The sequence below is a fragment of the Egretta garzetta genome, unplaced genomic scaffold, assembly GCF_000687185.1.
Source record: "Egretta garzetta isolate BGI_Z169 unplaced genomic scaffold, ASM68718v1 scaffold329, whole genome shotgun sequence".
Classification (NCBI taxonomy): Eukaryota; Metazoa; Chordata; class Aves; order Pelecaniformes; family Ardeidae; genus Egretta; species Egretta garzetta.
Window position 1 is genome coordinate 5,904,496 of NW_009269999.1, and position 22,791 is coordinate 5,927,286.

The 22,791-nt window shown below is 43.3% G+C and overlaps 1 protein-coding gene across 1 annotated transcript in view; it reads left to right on the top strand.

The window, feature by feature from the left end:
* Positions 1-22,791, top strand: part of AMBRA1 (autophagy and beclin 1 regulator 1) — a 124,375-nt gene that overhangs the window by 91,520 nt on the left and 10,064 nt on the right. The window contains 3 exon segments of the mRNA XM_035902903.1: positions 5,063-5,202; positions 21,016-21,108; positions 22,678-22,790. Of these exon segments, the coding sequence (XP_035758796.1) occupies positions 5,063-5,202; positions 21,016-21,108; positions 22,678-22,790 (346 nt within the window).

The window sequence follows — 22,791 nt, forward strand, 5'->3', positions numbered from 1 at the left end:
CTCCAGCTTCAAAACATGTTTTTTCTTTCTTGAGTGCCAGAGAGGAGAAGAAAGGTCCCACTCAGCCAAACATGTAGCGTTCAGCACTCCTCTGCCTTCCAGTGCTCTCCTTAGAGGTGAGAAGGCCTTGAGCAAAGAGACGGTGGCGCAGAAGACACGGTGCCTCTGCTTTGGCCAGGCATGGTGCTGCTCAGATCAGGCAAGGGGTGCAGCACCATCGCCAACTGGCAGCAGTGGCACAGGCTAGGGGCAGCCTGCTGCTGCCCTGGTGACTGACAGGATCCTGGCGATGGCCCTGTCCAGCTTTCTAATGTTGGCACAGAAATGAAGGGGAAAGGTGGAATTTGAAGAACGTTATTAAATAGCAGCAGCTTCCCTGGGATAGAGCAGGAGGGGAAGAGGAAAACACTTAAGTCAATAACTAGGGCTTTGCAGAGCAGAGGCTTTTATCAAAAAGTTTTCTTACCCCTCCAGGGCAGGTACAAATTAATGTCTAGCTCTGTGCTTATGTGTTGTGCCCTGGGCCTCCTTCTTCCCATGTAAGTACAGCAGCTTGACGGTGAGGAAGAGATAATCAGGAAAGATTCTTTGAGGCTGTTGATTGTCATGCAGCCGCTCCTGGCTCTCTGCCATAAGTAAATATTGAGTTTAATACTCAAGCAGTGGCTATGACAGGTGCTACGGTACTGATGTGCCAGTGCTGAGAAGTTGGAGGGGGAGCAGCAGCAGTGGACTTGAGGTGGCCTTTGGACTCCACATGCAGCTTGTTTGCTGAACACTTCGAGGGCCTATTTTTTTCTTTCCTTCATGCCCTACAGCCCTGCTTTCTCTGAGCCATCTTCTCCCCTGCTGAATTCAGTGTTGAAGAAGTGGCTGTGAAGCAATGAAGTGAACTTTAGGGAGTTCAGTAGATGATGTATGTGCCCACTCCTGTTCAGGGAGGATGGAAAAGGCACACCAAAGAGATAAGGAGCTGCTTCTAGTGCAGTCTTTGAAAATAGAGAAGTGCAGGCATAAATTACAGAACTTCATGGTTACAGGGATGTAGAATGTAAGCAACCAGCTGTTTCTTTAGTGCTTTCGCTTTGTATGAGAGTCACCTTTTCGTGGAAGCTTAGCTACCTAGACAGTTTTGGTGTTTCTAGAGGAAGACTGTTTGTCTTGCTGACATCCCCTGAACTCAGAGGAGAGATGGAGTCCCTGAAATGACAGGATACTTCTGGATTCTCCTGTGAACCATGGGGAGATCACCAGAGACAGTGTTTTCTACAAACATAAGCACAGGTCAAGCAACTGTTCTATGTAATCTAGGCTGGGTGGTGTGGTCCTATAGGGAAGGGGTAGGACCTTTCTTATTTACTGAAATGAGATTTATATGTTTACGTTTTTTTCCAAGAAGAGAACAGTTTGCTATACTTATATTGCCTGTTTGGGCTTAAGCTTCCATAGGGATGTTCTGAAGCTCCCACTCCTCAGACTTCACAGTGTTTATAGTTAGAGAAACATACCATTCAAAACTCTGTTTCAGAACAGCATCTGGAAACAAATACAACTGCCAACTTCACAAAATGCTGAATCGCCACATCTAATGGTGTGGCTATGTATTATTGAGTTAGCAGTGGAATGATGCTAAGAGCAAGTTTGATGTTGGTTATGGTGAAGAGCCTGGAAGCTTTCTGTGACTGCTAGCAGTGATTATGGGCTGATAAAGTGTGATGCAATACGATATCTGTCTTAAATGAAAATGCCACCCTATTAAAAATAAACTCTGGAGGCTGTGGTAGAGTGTGGTGGGCACCTTAAAGATTAGTGGACTTTTACAACAGTGGTTCTAAACTGGTTCTTGAACCATTCGCCATCAACATGGCTGTTACATGTGGTCCGCAACTAGTCTGTGGACCAGCCCTAACGGAAGGGAACTGATGAATTATCAACTTTATGTATTTATATTGCTAGTTTTAAGAGTGTTTGAGGATTGGCAGCAATCTCTTGACTTAGGAGCTGGAGAATCATGTTAGTGTAGGATTCCTGTAATAACTTATATTATTCCTAGAAGTTCTGAACTGCAAAGCACGGACAATCCCACTGGCAAAGAGGTGTGGTCATTCAGTGGTGTGTTTTCAGGCTGTCTACTTTGCTTGAAATATCTCAGTGACTTTTTATAAGATTTAGCAATGGAAACAAAAGGACCAAAAAAAAAAATAGAAATCCAAAAGGAATTACCTGTGATCTATGGAGAATAATGCTTCCTGGCAGGCTTCTGACCTTCTTCGAAGAGAGGGACTTGGCGATGTTGAAGGAACTTTTAATTTTTTTTCCACTCTATGGATAGAGTAGGGGGTCTTGCTAATGGATGCAATTGCAACAGCCAATCTGTATGACTGCATCAGATTGATTAGCTGGGTTCTGGTTACTGCTGCGAGTGGTGATTATGCCAGTACAGCTGCTTTCTCTTTTTATGTACTAATTACCACACGCACGGATGTCATCACCCTTAACACTGCATGGCGTTGCCCCATTAGCGTGGGAGTGGGAAGCAGCAGGGGAGGGGAGCTCTTCGGCGTGACAAGCTGTTTAGAAGTGAATGGAGTGGAGTGATGAAACAACTTCTTATGCAGAATTTTTAAGCCATCTTGTCTTTGAGATTCTGCCCTCAGCCAACATTTTTGCAGATTGTCAGAACCAGACCCGTGTCCTTGGCAGCACTTTCCATGGGGTGCTATTTACTGCAAAGCACCTGGACGCTGAGCTGTAGCTAGCAAGTCTTTCCCCTTAACAAGGCTGGTTGTGGAGCCTGTGGGAGAAGGGCTGCCCAAACTGACCTGCCAGTGGAGGAGAGCTTGTGGCTAGCCCAGGAAGGCAGCTTCACTAGCTGTGATAACCTTGCAAAGCCCTTTTCAGGAAAAGAGAAACTGTTTGTTTCTGACTTGCCAAAGAAGGAGGATATGATGGAAACCCCTTGCAGTTCTTGAGAGATTTGGAATGCTTATTTTATGAGTTTATGCTCCCAGCTCTGGCGGACCCCTCCCTTTCCGCTTCTTCCTCTTCCTCCTCCAGATCCAGTCTCCCCATCTCAGAGTGCACAATAATCTCCATGGTAACAGGTGTTACCATTGTACATCTGATTTCCCCCCCCTCCCTTCTTTTTCTCAGAGATGGGTAAGAGCTAGATAAATCCCTAAGGGCCTGTTCCTTCCATCCAGACACCGAGCTTCTCTGAATACACTAACGGCTGAATGATAGCCAGGGCAAAGAGTGACCAGCTTCTGTCATATAGAGAAATCCTTAAGGATGTGTTCTACTCTAATGTGGCCTCCTCAGAGGAGAGGTTAAATGTGTTACTGAAGACGGGAAATAATGTAGCTATAGTGTTTTGCTCTGGCTTACTTTGTTTGCATTACAATGGTCAAGATGAAGGTTCTGGGTACTAGCTATTGGAGGGCATACAGTTAAGTAGTCTCTGTCTCAGACTTCTCAAGTTAAATTGTCAACCAGACAAGATGTGGGGTGGGCAGTAGAGCTACAGAGAAAAACAGGTACATAAGCTGTCATCCTGAGCCCCATTTTTTTTTAATGCTAGCTGATGAGACCCACCTTAATGAATTCCAGTTATTACTTCAGGCCACTTCAGCAGTGCAGTAGTGGTTGATCTACATTCCCATCTACCTTTATGTTGTTGTTCCAGCACATCCTCATTCCCTTCCCTGCTTCCTGGTCCAGCACCACCCTCTTTTCTGAGGAGTCTGGAAGAAAGGTTTTGTGATGGATAGATGGTTGCCCGCCAGAAAATCTAACGAAAACATACCCTTCACCTGGGACTTATCCCACTGAAAATCTAGATTCAAAGTATGTGTTACCTGCAGTGATTACAGGTTGAAATCCTAGGTAAATTTCTGCAGAAATTCTGTTAATGATTTGGAATTCTAAATGCAGTTGTCAGTCCTACCCTTATGAAGCTGTGATGGAACATGCTCTGATTGCCCAGTCCACTGAAGCAGCTTGTCCCTGTCTATTCCTGGTAGTCAAACCAGCTCATTACCCCTCTTTCTGCTTCCAATGCCTTTGTTTTTATGATCTACACGTGTAATTTTATAGTGAAATGCAGTGTTGTAAGTATACCCAGTTCTGGTTGCTGGATGGCAGGGTGCAGGAGACCATTGTGCTGTAAAAAAAGACATGAGCTTCGTGGAGTAGAAGGAATGTATCTGCATAGATATAATCTGTTCCGCTTCATCGTTCTTGCTTTTCAAGCTCATACGCTTCAGAAACCAAGTTAGTGCAGACCAGGAAGCAGAGCTTGCTCTTGGTCCTTCATGTGCACAGGGTTTTCATTCACCTGAATTAATGAAGCATTTGGGAGACGCTGGCTTGCAGCCGTGCTACCTGCCTGCAGTCTTAGCAGCTCTTCAGCTTCCTACCTTACTACAGCAAAAATGGATGGTGTTGGAAGGCGACCTGAACTGAGGGATTTGTTACTTGTGTTTTTCTCAGATTCTCTGGATTTTGATTTTCCTTTGTGCACTGTTGGTGTGGGGGTTGGTCAAACTCTGAAACATTTTTCAGGAGGCTGTTTAAATGTTTAAAAAAGGAAAGAATTGTGTATTACTTTTGCATAAAGTTTAGTTTGCTTAATAGAAACAATAAACTTTTGATGCTGAAAGCCCATGTCCTTGCCAGTTTCCTGTTCTACCCTAGTGAGTTGAGAGGTGGAGGTCAGAAGAGACCCAGTTGTCCTGCTTTCTAATGACTGTACCGCTTGTCCCCATCACTTTAGTTTGAATAGAAGGACTGTGCAGCCCCCTGGGTGACATGCAGATTTTCCTGGGGTCAGAATTTCTTCTGCTCTGCAGCTGTGTGCCAGTCAGTCTATTAAACACTTAGGGGCACATGTATGTGCATTTCTAGCAGCTGCTTACTCTCACTGCTGGATTAGTGGTTTCTGTAAAGTTGCATGTCTCCTTGGCCAGCTGCGCTGCTGCAGGGAGATTGAACATTTGTTTGAGCCTCCTTGGCTCGCCTGCCTTGTATTGTCCTGTCAAGTAACCTCCTGTTATTGTTTCAGAGAGTTTTCAACGTTCTGTACCCAATGCCAGCAGACCAGAGAAGACACGTCAGCATAAACTCTGCTCGCTGGCTGCCTGAGCCAGGCCTGGGATTGGCATATGGCACCAACAAAGGGGACCTGGTGATTTGCCGACCAGAGTAAGTAATTGCTTTACATGGAGTTATAACTGCTTTGGCTGTTCTGTTCTTAGGGCAGTGGGGATAAGATGGCTTTTCACTGCCTGGGGCCTTGTGCTTTGGGGGACCTAAAAAGCCCAACTCCTAGTTTGGGCTGCCACAGTGTTTACTCAAGTCTCTTACAGTCAATGCTTGATTTGCTGATTATAAACTTCTGAGGCTGTTTGAAGTGCATCTCATTAGTTCATTTTATTTCCCATGTCTTTCTAGGCTTTCTGGATCCTTTGTTTCACATATGTCTAGTGCAGTGTCTTTCAGTCTCTCTGGAATTTATGGATTTCTAAAACTTTCCAATGAGAACAGCAAATTTCAGCTGTTGCTGATATGCTTGCTTTCCTCAGCATTCATGGACCCCTTGGAGTCCACCAACCAGGTTGAAAGCTGCTGACCTAGACTTATCAAATACTTGTTACAGTATTCAAGCATGAGATTCTATGAACTGCCAAGACTTTGTCGTGATTATGAGCAAGCCAGTTAATTGTTTTAGTCCTCATTTGAAAGCCCAATGATGTGATGTGTAAACTTTAGCTCTTATTTATATAGTGCCATGAAGGGTGTAACTGTCCCTTTGTAAACTTGCAATTAAACACAAGCTAATTTAGATGTTGTGTGACACAGATGATGACTGAGCATCTGAGCAGTGAAACGTGTATTGCTTTCAGTGTTCTTGGGGAGTCTCTGCACCATACTTTGAGACCCTTTTCTCCACTGTGTTGTGCAAGTGCTTCTTTTGGAGGAGTGTTTCTTTTCTACTTCAGTTATTTCCTGGTACTAAACTACCTTGGTATTCTTTTGGGTTATGCTTCACGTTTTGAAGTTCCTTGTAACTGAAAAATCTGGCAGTTAAAAACTTGCAGCACTGCTGGTGATCTTACCACATGCATGTGGATTCCATCTGTTGTGCATGAGATCAGGCATGTGATGCTTGAGGAGAGTCATATGGTCAGTGTAGAACCACTATCTTAAATCAGAATAAATATATACAGTTGTATTAGTGACTAATCCAATACAGCATTCTAGTCAAATCTGTGATTGGAATTCAGATTGGACCAATTTCAGTAGCACAGAATGCTAGCACTCTTCAAACAGCCCTCTTGTTCTCTTGAACATAATCTTTCATCAAGGCCTTATTTATACATAAAGTTCTACAAGATATTATTATGGAATAAGCTATAATCACTCTCTTCCAGGATAAGTGGCGTTCTTCAAGAATAGTTGCTGTACTTTCTAAGCAGAAGAATTATTCAGGAATAATGGCTCTCTTCTCAAACTCTAGATAGTCTAAGTTATTTTCAGTATAGAGAAGTGATAAGATCTTGTCTACTGATTATGGCTCATGAGATGAACTTGGACAAAAACCCAGGGATGTGAAGTCTCTGTGAGGGTGGATGCTTTGATTGAATGCTGCAGAGTTGAGCTTGGTCTGTCTGTCCTGTCTTGCCACACACCACATTAGGTATCCATTCTGGTGCTTGCAGTAGCCCCGAGCTAAGTGGCATGTCTCTTCTTGGCACATCACTAATTAAAGACATAACAAGAACACTTTCATGGTATGTTATGGAAGCGCTGTCAGTCCTTGTGCAGCATCTATGTGAAACCTTCTTAGCTCACCATGTTGCTGGGGCACTCTTCTATCTCCGTACTTCTCTTCCAGCAGCAATCATGCACAATTCCAACAAAAATAAACTTATTGTTTACAGACATGAAACAAGGTAGTTGTAGAGGTGGGAGATTTATTGGTGGTTTGGCAGAAATGCTTCAACAGGTTTCCTGCTGGTGGAGTGACTGATGCTTCCGGTGATTATTGCAGACCTCGCGTGGACTGGTGGGTTCTTTCTAGAGCAGAACACCCAATATGTTCTGTTTTCAACTGGGCTATTTTATAGACCAACAACAGCCAGAGTGACTTAAAAACCTCTTCATGAAGGTGTAAGATATTCACCAACCTGAATAATTTGCATTGAGGCTCTAACTTCAGAACACACAAATGAGCGAGGCTGTATCAGAGCAGAAGTGGCTTGCAGCTGTGATGTCTGCCCCAGATCTACTTGGAAGATCCTCAGAGAAAGGAAGAACCCTGACATGTAGGTGCCATTTCAGTAGTTCTTGGCTTAATAGACTTGGTTTGAGGTTGGCATATCTGTTTACTTTAAGTTGAGAAGTGAGGGAGAAAGATAAAAAATATGTGTCATTTCCATACACAGTAATACAGAGGAAGAGAAATATTAAATAAAGGATTCGGCAGTTGCTAGAGTACTGTATGGGCGATAGCCTAGCAAACAGCAGGGATCAAGAAAACACTGTATTGCTGAAAACACCCCCACTGTTCTAATTTGGCAAGGAAAAGTGGTCAGTAGCAAACTACTCAGATGGTTATAATTCCTTGGGTCTTTATTCCCATGTACAATGGAGGCATTTGAAACCAAGTGCTACAGGGATCACATAAACAGGTCGGAATAGCAGCTGTGCCTCAAATACAGGATTTGAAAAGCATGTGCTTAGGGAAAATGAGATGAGTAGACTGGAAGTACAAACTGACCAAAAAAAAGGCATAACTTGAAGCTCCATGGGCTCATAATGAGAGGCTGTGCAAGTAGTCCTTCCAGAGTTCTAAAGAAACAGTAATTAAAATAAAATGTTTTGGGCTATATTGCTAAGTTGAGGTAGCAGTGATGGCAGTTTTTCTTGCAAATGGGAAAGGTCAGGTTATGTTGGCAATCCATAATGTGAGCTCGGTACACAGATTTATGGGGTATGTTTTGAAGGAAAGGAAAATTAAAACCCTGGAAAGCAGAATCAAATGCATTCTGGTTTGGCTAAGGTAGAGTATAGCAGATCGAATACCTGTCCTTGAGAGTTTTATGTATTTATTTTCAGTTAAAGGGTCAGCTAAGGACTTGCTCCAGGTCTAATATCTCTGCATTTTGGTAAGGCAGTTCCCGTGTTGGAACTACAATAAATCTAATTAATTTGTAAAGATTTAGGATTAGAACAAGATCTGGTAAAGAGCGGGTGACGGCCTGGCTAAAGAAAAGAATACAACATGATTGAGAGCTGGACTCTGTTACGGAAGAGGTCATTGATGGACTTTTTTAAGAACCTGTTCTGGGGCTGGTTATTAATACTGTTTACACTAACACCTTGTAAGGGTGAGCTGAATAAATTTGCAGAGGATGTGACATTAGCCTTGTCATTGCAGAGAAAGATCAGAGTATTGCACAAGAACTGGATTGCCTTGAAAGTGACTGGAGCAATAGAAATTAGATAAATTTAATAGTACAAAGTGCACTTAGTGACTAATAACATGGAGCTCAGTGGTTAAAATGGCAGAGGAGCAGAAAGACCCGAGGTTTTAGTTGATCGTAGGTGACTGAGCCATCAATACATGAGGCTGTAAAAACAACAAATTTAGTTCTAGGATGAGACACGAGATGCTTAACAGCAGAAGAAACTAGATACATAGCTGGAACAGTTTAAAATTTGCATGTCTGTATTCAGAACTGGTACCATAGTTGAGAAGAGCTGCTACTGGGGTCAGTGGAGCATTTTTATCTGAGAAAGCCTGCAGCTTGGGGTCTTTAGGAGAGCTAAAAAGGAGGGGGTTGTATACCCTTCCATAAATCTCCAGGAAAGGAGAACTATTTAAATTTATATTTGTTTTTTTTTTTTTTATTAGAGAACAAAGAGGTGTAAATTGACTATGACTAGGTTGTGGCTGCGAACTAGAGAAATGTGGCTAACCAGCAGATTTCTGTGATAGCCTGTACGTTGGTTGGGTGGATGCAAAAGGCTTAGCTGCTTGGAGATGTGGCTTGGCTGGCTTGCAGAGGCAGGTGTATGACTTGAATACTTGTGACTGGGGGTGAGGCTGGCACTTTTTCAGTATTTTGAACCCAAGGTCCGTGTCTAAACAGGTGTTGACAAGTTGGCTCTCAGAGCTGTTGTGCTGTAGGGGAGGTGAGGTGGTGACAGCAGTGTTCATCCACACTTGGAAATGCACCTAATGGGCCTGAAAGAAACCAGTAAGAGACTGTAATTCGTGAGCCAGTACAGTAGCTATGAGGATAGAATAAATGTTCTTATTAGCCAAAGATATAACCCCTAGGAGGGTTGCATTCTGGTGAGTAAAGGAAAGAAAGGACATTGTGTACCCGCTTCCTTAGATTTCAGGGTGACACTCAGCTCACTAAACTGTGCTACTGAAAAGCATCAGTTTGTTTGCTCTGCTTTTTATGTGATTAAATTGGAAGAAACTTTTAATGTCATGTCAGGAAAGTTCCTCCTTTCCCAAACACTCAAAGGCCAACCAACTTACGTTGTTTTCAGATATGTTAGTTTGAACATGCAGTCCTAGATACAGACTTGTATTGAAAACCTAGAGATCCCAATTGTCGGTGAATAAATACTATTCCAAGTAGGGATAATGAATAGTAAAGGTGGTGGAGCTGGTGTTCAGCAGTGTTTGCTTGTCCTTCATATGTTCTTTTCTTTTGCTTGTTTAGCTTCTGGTTTCACTTGCTTGCAAATAAATTATCCATCTTAGAGCAAGTCTCTATGACCTGTTTAAAACTTTTTCTACTTTTTCTACTGAATTACTGTCCTTTTGAGGACTGGTCTGTGTTAAAGAACCCAGGAGACTGGGTTCCTGTGGGATAGAAACGCAGCTTTTAGAAACAACTTCCTCTGCAAGTGACCAACGGGACAAGCAATTTACTTTTCACAGTCTGATCTTTCATTTTTGTTCGAAAAAATCATCAGCCACCGTGTAAGGGGAGGAGTCACTGCAGAAGGCTCATGGAAGTGACCACTGGGGGACAGAGCACTAAGCGCAGGCAGCTGATATGAAGAAAGGCATCTGCAAGTCTTGAAGATGCATAGGGTAATGAATGGAATTGAGTAGGTCATAGGAGTGTAGTGTCTTCAGGGATGCTTCATGCTTGTCTTGTTGCTTTTTAACCAATTGCAGTGATGCTAGTCTGGAGCAAGGGTAGTCAGGTCTGTGGTTCACAGGCGAGTCCTGCTGATAAGAGAGCTTCATCCCTCAGATGTGGATTGGAAACAGGCTGCAGTCTGTATGAGGTTGTGACAGCCTGTTCCTTTTTTGAGGGTCCTGTAGTTCACTCTTGTCATGGTTCAGTGTATAGATGGTTGCCAACTGATAGACTTGCATGCATATTAGATCACAAATCTGCTACCTGCTTGCACATGGCTTCCTGTTACCACATGGTAGTCTGTGCTTTTTGGATGTAAGATGAGTTTGTTTTCAGTCCAGAATTGCAGTGTTGAAAGGCTCTGAGGCTGCCATGTTTTAAAGGGTGGACACCACTGAGCTAAATCAAGACACTAAATCCATTACACTGATGTTCATTGGGAGAGCCATGCCACATGAAAACAGGAATCCCTTTAGGCACACCACTTGAGGTACTGTACTCCACTTAGCAAATGAAGTGAACTACCACGTACTACTTGCTGTGGCCTGGAGGTCTGTCGCAGGAGGTGGTAGAGAGCAGTGTGAATTCCCCCCACCCCTCTGCTGTCCTGCTGCACAGACTTTCCTGTGTGGCTGCTGGTGCTTTTTTAGCCTCCCCAAGGCTGCTTCTCCCCCACCACATGCTGCCTGACATCCTCTGTAACTGTGACCGGTGCTAATGCACACTAAAAGTTTTTTACCTCTTTCTTGCCTCCATGTAGTTCAAGGTTTGATTCAGTTCCCAAATCTTTGGTTTTTTGCAGCATGGAATGAAATCCACAGTGTCTTGTACAGTAGAAACACCTCTATTGAACTAAAAAGGAATTTGGTTTTTAGTGCTTATAACCTTTCCTATCCTGTCAAATCCTGACAAGAACTTTCCCATTCAGAAACACCCCTGGTGGGGCTTCTCAAACTCTAATTGTCTTGTAGAACATGAACAGGTGAGACCGAAAGCGAGGAGGAGCAGACTGCATGCTGCTTATTGCCCTTTGCTGGCTTCTCTTGTGGAGGACGGCCATGGGAGAAAGGCAGGGGGTCCAAATATCAGTTCTTCCTCCTTTCATCTTGAGTGCCCCCCATGCTCAGGAGCAGGTTCTGGAAGGAGTGCTCACATGCTTTTGAAAATACTAATCCAAAAAACTCAGTGCTCTAAGAAAACTGTTTCAAAACCAAGCACTCAAAACTACCTTGTCTAGGGCTAGCTATGTAATGCAGGCATCCACAAGAGAGGAAGGATTTCTTCAGCAGACAGAGCCTCTGGTAATGGAATTAAAATACCCCCTGAAGATGTATCTGGTTCAGAGGCAGCATCCCTTGGAATTCTCTCATTGGGAAGTAGGTGTGGAGAGTCTCAAATTGATTCAGTGCTATGCAGTGTGCATATTTTAATTCTTTGTGGTGAGATCTGCCTCTAATGTGAAATTATTCTAGGAAAATTCCCTTCATGATAAATTCCTATGCTTTGCAGAGGATCATTGCAATTGTCTGTCCATGCCAATTCATTTTTACTTTTCTTTTTTCCTCCGAGAATTGCATATCCTCTCATCTAGTAATGGGGACAACATGTCTGCATCTAGTTAGCAGCGCTGGTAAAGAGATGGTGATCTATCCATGCCTGGCGCGTCATGTCTCTCTGCTGGCTGGCTCCTTTCGTCAGGCTCTTCAGCCTCTAGCAATGATGCCCCCCAGCAGCAAAAGCCCTGCTGCATTGTTTGCCTTTTAAGAGTAGCTTCTGGAGGATGGAGTAAACAGACAGAAGGAGGAGCTGTCTTCCTTCCTGTGTAACGGAGGGATGTTAGCAACCCTGAGCAGGGAGTGTTTTCACAACTGTTAACTGGGGCGGCCAGAGATACTGGTTATGTCTGAGTCCTCCCTGCAAGTGGCCTTTTGAAAGGCAGCATCTGCAGAGTGGCCTTTGAGCATGTCTGAGTAAGCGAATGCATGTACTGGACTTTTGCTGCCCGTTAACCACAAGATACATAGAATTTTCTAAATGAGGGTAAAAGGTTATTTTGATTGATAAAAGGACTGAGAAGGGGGGAAGGTGGCCAATTTTGCACTAAAGATGTATCCTGAAAGCTTATATTTGGATTTTGTTGTTCACGCAGTTAAGAAAAAAATGAAATGAATTATTTAAAAATTGTGCAGGGAAGCCTTGGTATCCTGAGTGCCAAGAGGCTCAGTCATTGCAGATGCAAGAGAAGTAGAGTGGTAATATGGAGGCTTGAAACAGGATCTCCATTCTGATAATTGTTTTTTATTCTATTTCTACTTCCGTTTCTGTATGTGAATTTGATATCCAGGATGAATGATGGCATTAGGTGGAAGATGCCCTCATAAAAATTCCATTTAATATGTCTGTGAATCCTAGAGATAAATTTTGAGAGCTGCTTTTAGTCTTCAGTAATTAGCAAGTTCATTTCCCTTACCCAGTTCTTCGAGATATGCTGAAGCATTGACCAGTCAGTGACACTTATTTTCCACCATGAGAAAGGGAACTTGGTACCGAGCTCAGTGTTAAAGCTTAACCTGGTACTTACCATTTTGTGTGTTATGTCACTGGGCTTCTGCAGGTCCTTGCTGGTTCTCAGATTGGGTAGCAATCTTTCTAAGAGCATGGCCATGTACTCTAAGAACAGTTACCAAATGCTTCACTTATATTTATTCAGATCACACCAGCTGGTTTTTATTCCTTTACCTTCTTCTAATTCGATCTACAAAAGCAATTAAATTTCATGCAAGCAATTATTTGACTTGCTGCCTACTGCATGTGGCTCACTCTTTCATTGTTTTCACATATCTTCTTTTTTCTCTTTGTTATATTACTGTCTTTAAGGATAAAAGTTACACTTAGGAGAGACTAATTGTCAATTTAAGTATGCCTTTCTTTTTGAAGAATGCTGCTAAGTTGGCTTTTTTGGCCTTTTGTCACTTCCTCAGTTTTTTGTAATGTATTAAAAATCAGGGTGAATGGCTCAAAAAAGTTAACTTCTTAACTTCTTAATTTTTTATTTTATTTTATTTTCTTAGTGACTGCAACTAGCTGCTATGTCTGGCTTCTTTTCTTACTCCCTAATTACATAAGTACCCTTGGATATTTTTTAAGTGGAGACTTCAGAGAGAAAATTCAGTATCTCGTCCACTTTGAGTCATCATTGATTTTTGTCCTTAGCCTCACTGATGAATAGACCTTTTTTCATTTTAGTACCATTTTCCTCGTGTTTATTTTTAGAATGTCTTTCCCCCCTTTGGCAGCACCAGTCCATCCTGCATTCTTATAACCTTTCTTTTTTCCGCAGGTCTACACTAGACCTTCCTTGTTCAGTTGTTTAGTCCCTTGACTTTCCAATAAGATCATCTTTAATGTTCCGGTCTTTGATCCAGTTTATTTGTGGAGTTTTATTTGTTGTCCCTTATGTCTGCGTTTTCTAGCAGGACTGTAGTGAGTCCAGATAGCAAATAAAACAGCCAACTCTTTTCTTCATTTTCTTTCCCTTTTTTAAATCCTCCAGTTATCTGGTTTTGTAAATGGTCTCACCTCAGCGTCTACAAACTGTGAGTGACTGGAGTAATAATTGTGGATTTGGGTATTTTGTTGATTCCCCCCCTGCCTTCCCCTGCTTTTCTTTTGAGCAGGTTTCTCCTGTGTGCTAAACAGAACACTTTTTAGTTGGCTAATTTCAAAGCTACTGAAGATTAAAAATATAAAACTTGGCTTGCCCTGTGGATCTCATTGAGATTAGACCATGCCAAGATCTTGGTTCTGGAGCTTGGCAGCTTTGTGTGTGCACATCTCAGTGTTCTATTAAAAAAAAAAAAAAAAGCATTTGCTATGCTTGCTAATTTTAAACGTTTATTTTGAAGTTGATTTCTCCCATTCTAAATGCATTTGCCTGGTTTAGTTTGTTGGCATAAGATTTACAAAACAAGCCTACTTCGAAGTCGCCTTTGAATCAATGTAAATATTAGTTTCTGCTAAAATGCTAGCGAAAGTTCAAAGATGACTAAAGAGTGACTTTGGCTCTTGAGACTTGTAGCAGTTTCAGACGTTTAAGGCCTTAGAAGGCTTAAGCAATTTGTGCTCCCCGAAAGACTCCTAACATCCTAAATTGTCTAAGCCACTGGAAGAGCTGATAGATCATAAACAGCTTAAGATATTCTGCGGGTTCAAAGCTTATTTGGAGTGTAGTCTGCCTGTAATCGCTTTAAGCAATTAACAAGCCTTTAGGTTTTTCAGAGGACTTTAAGCAAGTTATCCATCTTTAGAGCTTGGTTTAAGGTGATACCAAGCTAAATTGTCCTTATTTAAGGAACTTAAAAGCTCTGCATTCTGGAATCTGTTATTTACCTTGCAGAAGATCCCTTCGTGCTGCTTGGCGTGGTTGCAGCCAAATAAGTGAAGGATGCCATGGAATAATGGCAAGATTTTGAGTGCGAAGAAAATCAGTGAAAATTCAGGAAATTCTTATTTGGTCTATTTCTGCCTTGTTTATTCCAGGCGATTTGGCCTGGGTGGCATGTTCTCATTCACGTAAAATAAACATGCGTTTTTTTTTAATAGCACTAAAACTACTGTGTAGTGCGCTGTATGATATATGAAAACCTTATGAGTGTTGTAGGAGCAAATCTTAACTCTGGGTTTTCCTTGCATGAGCGTGTTGTCCATCTGCTTACAGTAGTGTATTAGCTCAAATATTTTGCATTTAATGATGCCCACTCCATACTGGGATATCTCGCTTCTAAATGTGGAAGTAGCTGATGTCTAGTTATATCATCAGTAGCGCAGGAGATGTGTTTGGGACTAAGAAGGTTCCCCTTGTTCTCTCAGGTGCAAGTTACAAACAACTTCTATGTCATGCTGAGAGGGGTGTGAAAAAGCCCTGGGAGAAGCTGCTTTAAAAAACTGTTGTGGCTTTTTGGTAGGAGAATTGATAGATAGATAGATGAAGGCTGTCTGTGAGGGACTTTTCTTGTCCTTATTCTCAACACAGGTTTCACTGTGTACCTTCGTGTCCCTAAAGGGCAGCGCTCCTAACCTCAGTATTTGTACTTGGCTCCCAAGATAATCGAACAACCAGACTTTCACAGAAAACTCTCCCCTTCTGCTCTTCCATTGTCTTGGTGCTTAATTTCTATTCATCACTCCTGTTGAATGTGTTGGAAGACTGACCTGATTCTTAAGATGTTCTCCCTTGGAATGTAAGACAAATTCCTCTTATGCTTTCTGTCGGTATGTCCTCCAATTCAACTCATTTTATGAGTCTGCTCATCTGCTACATGCAAACTGGAGGTAGGTTACAAATGCTGACTCCCAGCAGTCACTTGGGTTTTCACTGGATCAGAAGAAACCATTCTGTTTGGGTTCTTTCTACTGTGTTAATATCTCTTCTCTCTCTCCCCCCTTGAGGTATCTAACAGCTTAGCTGACTGATGACTCTCTTAGCTGCGATAGCATATTTTTGTCCAAGGAAGATGACTGTTAGAGGTGTGCCTTCTATCTAAATCTTATCCGCTGGCCGCAAGAGCATGGATTGTATCCAGCTTTAGTTGCCCAGTGGTGGGCAGAACAAACTCGTGCATGTTCACACTGTTGAGAAAGAAAAGTGTTATTAGCTACTGTTGCCTCTGTATTTATAAGGCTGACCTCATTTAAATGGTGTGAGTTTGAATAGAGCCTCGTCAAGAATCCCAGTATTTAACCTAGCTGGCACAACTGCACAATTAAATAAACTGGGCCAGTCATCTTGCATAGTGTTCTGAGTTGAGTTGGCATCCTCCCTGAAGCAGGCACATGGCTACCAGCTGCACCAAGCTGCTTGCTGTCCTGCTTCTGCAGCACCTTTAGCAATTCAAGTAGGTGTCAGGATGTGTTTCTGCATGGTTGCTGGTTTCCAGGTGGGCGAAGCTTGCAGGATTCTGGAAAATTAGTGGGTTGTATCAGTATAGGGAGTAAAAATGCACCTGCTGCTAGTTGTGGAGAAGGGGTGATCTTTCCATCGTTCCTCTGAATGTGATGAATAGGATAATTTCATACATCACTTAAATGTCTGTGTGGTTTTTAATTGTAAACTGCAGATCTTGTGTTCTGTACAACTTACCGTGTTCAGAATTCCTATACTTGGTCTTATGCTCTTCCCCTCACTAGTCATACATGGGCTGTACTCCAAGGGTGTGCTCTGAAATAGGCCGGTGCCGGTGAGGCTGCTACCTCTTCCTTGGTCAAAGGAGACTGCCCAGGAGAGCTACTCCAGGAATCCCGTTTGCTGGTTCCATACAGTTTGCACTGCAGCCAATTTTCTCTTGGATTTGTCTCTGCACGTGGTTCATTGCCTGCATAGAAACCTAAATATTTATGAAGTAGGGTGTTAGAAATGATTGTTTTCCTATCCAGGCAGCTGCAGGGAGTGCCAAACTTTGCCTTGTACTGACAATACCGTTGCCTAGCTAATCATGGGAGCCAGGGATGGGCTTGCTGTGCTGATCATCACACCCCGGCAGAAGAGATAATGAGCTGCTGACAAGGATGCATCTGGAATCTGGCCAAGCATTGCATTGCGTGAGATACTGTATGCTGCTCCTTCCTTCCCAAACCAGGACGATGGATTCCTGTTCCTTAGCATAGTGTCACCTTGCTCTCTACAGCTCACTCTGTATTTCCTTTATACAGTTTGAATGGTTTAAGAATGATGAGTTTCCACAAAGGGAAGAAAGCCCATCTTGGGGAATTCAAATCCTTTGTAAACTAACCTGGTTTTGTATGCTTGCTCTTAGTGATCTTGAATGGACAGTGTATTTGAGAAATGAGCTTTCAGGAGTAATTTCTTCTGTGGAGAAAGTGAACCTTGGCAGCATGAAAATCAGATATTCACCTAGCTGCATGCTGCATGGTGTCACTTTGCACCTAGTCTTCTCCATGTTGGGCTTGCCACAATCTTCATTCTAGTAATGGGGTTGTGCTGATATTTTTAGATGGGATAGCAGGCAGCAATGTCTTAATCAAAATTCAGATCAGTGCTGTAGCAGACAAGTATTCCACTGTTGGGCCTTTCCCCGTGGCAGGATTTGAAGGAGGAGGGCAGTGCATTTGCCCATTGCTACCACCTGCTTCAGTACTGGGGATGGTTTAAGTGAAAAGACAGTAAGTGCTGTTTATGCCTTCCTGGACATGCATATCCTACTTGCAAATTATGGGGTTTTGTCTTGTCATCTTGCTCCTGAGCTGTATTGTTTACGGTATGGTTGGGGAACTTATGTCCTAATCCTTCCTCCTCCTCTTCAACTCCCAATTTTGGATATGCCAGCTGGGTGGTTACCCAGATATCTTAAGTCAGTTTGTGCTGACCTGTGCTTTGTCGTTCTACTTTTCAAATACTGATTACGCCAATGCCAATCAGTAAATCACAGTTCGGCTTTCTTGTCACGTATGACTAATTTTGTCATTAATTCCTAGAGCTTGGTCTGAGTTTCTTCAGGGGGACATACCTGAGCTGTGTAGGTAATACCTCCATGCAGAGGGAGAGGCTATGCTGTCTAAGTTGTTGGCTCTTGGTACTTAGCAGGTTCCTCTCTGAACCCTTATTCGACTTTCAGCAAAGCATGCAAGTCTGTGCCCTTCATCCTCTCCAAGCTCACTAATAATGGGAGCTGGACACAGGCGTGAAGGAAAAGTCCATCTCAGAACAGATCCCTGCTGAGAAAGCCAGGCTGCGAGCAGCTCTGCATTTAACAAAGCTAATGGAAATTTCCAGGGAGGGCTTAGAGAGCTTAGTGACAGCCATAAAAAGGAAAAAAAATAAGAACTGCACTAAGTGGACTTCACTGTCCATGACTGACGCAGTGTGGAGAATTGCAATTTTTCACCCTGAAGCCCTGGGCAACAAATGTCCTCCTTACTGCATCCACATCCAAGTAGCAACATGCTCCATGCTACACAGAGCTTCTACCTTATGCCTTGGAAAATGTAAAGTGCTCCCAGCATTTCCACGTCTAGAGTTTGATGGAGCAAAAGTTAAATGCTTACATTACCTGAAAAATATTCATTTCTCCAATGTAAGCTCTGCTTCTATGAAATGAATAGTCAGGCCTTGATTTGCAAATCTCCTGGGAAACGTACTCTGAAAGGCTTGCTAATTTACAAAATTTGAGCAGTATTTTGCAATGGGAGTTAAAAAACCTTTAGGCTTTCTGAAAAAGGAGATTGCACTGTTCTAAATAGGTGTGGTTAAACCAGTGCAAATCTTTAAGCTTAATTGAAAATCTGATTTAAACCAAGGTAATTGTGGTTGTCACATACATCTTGTTGTGTACTTAAGTTGGTTTAAGATGTGATTATGTGATCAAGTTTCTAATGCGGGCATGGTCTTAAAACTGGCACTTAACCCATACAAATAGCAGCATTTCTTTGATGAAATCTTTGCTTATTAAGAAGAGAAGTCATGATCTTCTTATAAAAGATAGTGCTCAGACATTTCTCTCTGTTAAGTTCACATATTTGCTTTCCTCACTGTACCTTGATGCAGTCTGAATCATCTCTTCTGTAGCCTCAATCAATCATCCAAAGGCTGGAAGACCTAATGGGGAGCAAGCTGGATATTGGTCTTAGGGCTGTGGAGAGGCAGATGTGGGTTCCAGGACAGAGAGATGCAGGTGCAGACAAAAGAGAACAAAGATTGTGCCGAGGGCTTTATCACTTGAAATCTTTTGCAAGAGGCAGAGCTGGGCGAGGGTAAGTTTGTTAGCTGGTCAAGGGAAGAGTCTGCTGAAAGGCAGCAGTGAGGATGCTTGCTGCTGCAGTAGGGAGTGCCTGCTGTTTATTCTGAGCCACTTCTTTGGCCCTGCAGAGAGACTGGAATACCAGTTGTGTAGGTGGCTGTGGGGACCATGCCTGTAATTTGGAAGGCATGAAGAAGCGTGGAAAGAGAGGGAGAAGAGCATGGGTCAGTTTAACTCTGTTGTGTAATAGCTGCAGATACCAAGCAAACTAGACTTTTTATGGAAATTTTGACTACCACGTCAGAAAGTCTTGCTTGCCTAGGGATCGTGCTACTTTGCAGACAGAAAAGTGTAACAGCAAAGCCTTAGTATATTAGGCAGGGGATGGAGCAGCCAGAGGGACTGGCGTGGTTTTAGTGACAGGTTACCATCTGTCAATAAACTCTGAAGCCTTTGTAAATCAGCATCACCCTGGCAGCTGCTTTTGGGGGTATAATGCAGCGCAAGGCTAGCTCAGCACAGAAGAAAAAAAAAAAAAAAAAAAAGTGACTGATTACTTCTGCAGACTCCATGCATGGTTTTGTTGACCTAATTTTCTCCAGCTTTCACCCTTGGTCCTGACCTGGGGTGCTGTCACCCCAATAGCCTAGCCTCAGGCCTTCAGCACACACAGCTCTAAGCTGGCGTCCTTGCCAGTTCTGCTGAGGCATCTCATTACAGGGACAACAACTTTTGATGTACATAAAACACCATGTTTGTGCCCGAGCCATAACCGGCTACCAACTACTTGCCCTGAAGCCTTCCTTCAGATTATGGGACTGCCCTTAGTTCATGCTCTGAGACTACCTGCAGCATGATGCAAGTCCAGGTCTTCAGACACAATTCCCTTCTGTCTGCAGAGGAACTTCTTTTTTTGTTTGCTTTACTCGCCTTGTGGTGACTGCTGCACAGCACTGTTAACTCTCCCCCTAGCACCCTCAGGTGTCTGCACTCCAGCGGCCATGTGGTGGTACACAGCACCATTTTGAAATCCCCAGGTCAGCTCGCGGGGAGCTGGTATGTCAGCACGGCACGGCAAAACACTGTACAGAAAGTCTGTCCCATGGTAATACAGCCCATAGTGCTTCTGGAGGTGGGACACAGCAGTAGGTGGGAGATTTCCATACCGCCTTGGACTGCACAGTGTGTGCCTCTCCTCTGACATTTCTGTATGGCACAGAGTAAGCTGGATTAATTCTTACCCTTTCCCAATCTAAGAGCTGTTGGGCCTTAGAAATAGTGGGAGACGCACTTACAGTGTTATGGTGGTTTAGTTTCTGTGATTGTCTGTAGTCTTCAGCAATGATGTGATGATTAGCCTTACATTGTTAACTTCGCCTGTTCCTGTAAAGCGATTAGCCAGCCCTGCCTTTGCACATCTTTTGGGGAAATGCACTGTGAAAGGTTGCCAGAGCATTGGCTGTTCTGTTAAACTTAGCATTATCTGCAAAATTCATGTTTTGGACTTCTCAGACACATAGTTGATCCAGTACAAACTCTTTTGTGGAAACTTATTAAAATATTCTCTACATCTGTCCTTGCTCCACAGTGGCTGTCAGTGAGAGGGCTGTATAGAGATTTATTTATAGGTAGAATAAAAACCATTTGCGAGGAAACTAAATGTCGAATAAGAGCAGTGTTTTACTTAGTATTACCTAGTGCAGGAAATGCTGGCAGGCACCACGGGGAGAATTGGCCTTCCCATTCCAATTCTTTGTTTAGTCACTTGGAGTTAGGGTAACCTGATTTTATGCACACAGTTGTATGTCTTCATTTCCTGAAAATCTCTCTGCTCCTGTTGCTGTGCCTCAGTGCTAATATTGAATTGAAATGAATGGAATATTCCAGAGCAATCTGGGTAATACAGTGCTCCATGTTTGCAAGGCTGTTTATGGTGGTGAGCCCTTTTAACAAAAACATGAACTGAACTAGATCTGCAGTTTCTGTAGGGCAGGAATCAACACTGTGCTTCATGTTGTGGGGACGTAATGTGTGCTGGCTGGAATAGTGCCCTGTCATGCTAATATTTTTTCCTTCTTTGGTATTTCAAGGGCCTTAAACTCTGGAGTTGAGTACCACTGGGACCAGCTGAATGAGAATGTCTTCGCTGTGCATTCCAGCAGCAGGAGCACTGAGCGGCCTGGGTGAGTTTTCTGGGTGTGGGTTAGAGAGAACCAATCCTTTCTGCTGCTTTTTGTTGCATCTCACAGCACCACTTCTTCTTTGTTCCCTTAGCACTGGCAGCTTTAAATATACAGTTTTTTCCCCCTCTTTGACACTGCCTAGTTGGGTCACCTGGCCTGTTTCCAGCAAGTGACATTCAGTGCCCAAAAGTGCTGCCAGTGACAGTGAAGTACATGTGTCATCCACAGCCTCAGCAACATCCATGAGCAAGCTGTGGAAGGAACACATGGGGTTTGATGCATCAAAAACACCATGCAAAGTAAATGGCCTTTGGAGGATAACTGAAGAATGGGGGGTTTCATAGAGATGCGTGCAAATCCATTGGATGGTCTTGGTGACTGATTTTTCATCCCTTTAGTTTCTGGTCATGGGATAGTTTTTTCTAAGCAATAAACTCTAAAAATAAGCCTAAATCCCTTGACAGGCCTATTGGCTGCTTCATCCAGTCTGTCTGGTAATGCACTCATTAGTTACTCTAAATACAAGGGTGATGCTGTATTCCCTTGCGTCTTGCCCCAGTGACGAGTACTGCTCTGTAAGCCCGCTGTTCTCAGCAAGAGGGTGACAGTCTTGTTTCTGAATTGTGAGCGCCAGGATCCCAAGGAGGTTACAAGCTGGTGTACAGGGCAATGTTTGTGCTGTCCTACAGCCTTGGTCTGACTGAGAGTGAAAAATAAGCAGTAGAGATTCTTTACTCTGCCATGTTGAATGGCTATTGCCACTACTCACGTTTTTTGACAGCACATATCAGTCTTACATGATGGGCTTTGGAGCAGCTTGAAGGCAGAAATACTGCTCAAGAATGAACTAGCTCAAAGGGAGATCAAGAAAAGTGTGGCAAGTTTCAAAACCTTATGAAAAAAGGTTGTGAATGACACAATCTTTCATGGAACCTCTTTACCATTCCCAGCACTTACAGCCAGAGGTCAGTTTTGGAAGGAGCATCCAAGCATTGTCAAGATTCAGCTCTTATAGCGTCATGCACTTCAACTGTTTGATTCTGAGAAGCTAATGAGCCTTGAGGTGGTTCCTGTTGTTTGCTTTTGAGAACAGAGAATTTCTCTTGTCTGACTGGAACGGGCAGAAATGCCTGCTGGAGTGCATTCATGTGTGATGCTGACAAACTAGAAGGTCCAGAGGAGGGAAGGGATACAGGCTGCGTCTGTGGGAGTTAAAACCGCCCTGCCAATGTGCAGAGGGAGGTTGTGTGTGAGTTGTTCTGTAGGCTTAGTGATGCTGCAGGATCATCTGTCTATGTCTGTCAGACACACTGCTTCTGTGGAAGGGTGAGTGGACTATAAGACTCTGTTGGCTTAAAACTCAAGAGACCAGCCAGCTGAGGCTGAAGAGGGGTGTCTCTGAGTGTGTAAGTAAGTGCAGGTTACAGTTCCCTCCAGCCCCATCTGCATAGTGGCTAGCAGGTGCCTGGTTGGAGTGGAGGCAAGAAGAGGCTCAGGTGGATGCTTCAGTCTTGCTGGGGCACGTTGCCTCCAATGCTCCTGGTCTTATTTGTTTTTCTCTCTTTTCAGAACCAGCAGAGCCACATGGAGGACAGACAGGGACATGGGCCTGATGAATGCCATAGGCCTGCAACCCCGAAACCCCCCCACCTCTGTGACTTCGCAGGGTACCCAGACCTTGGC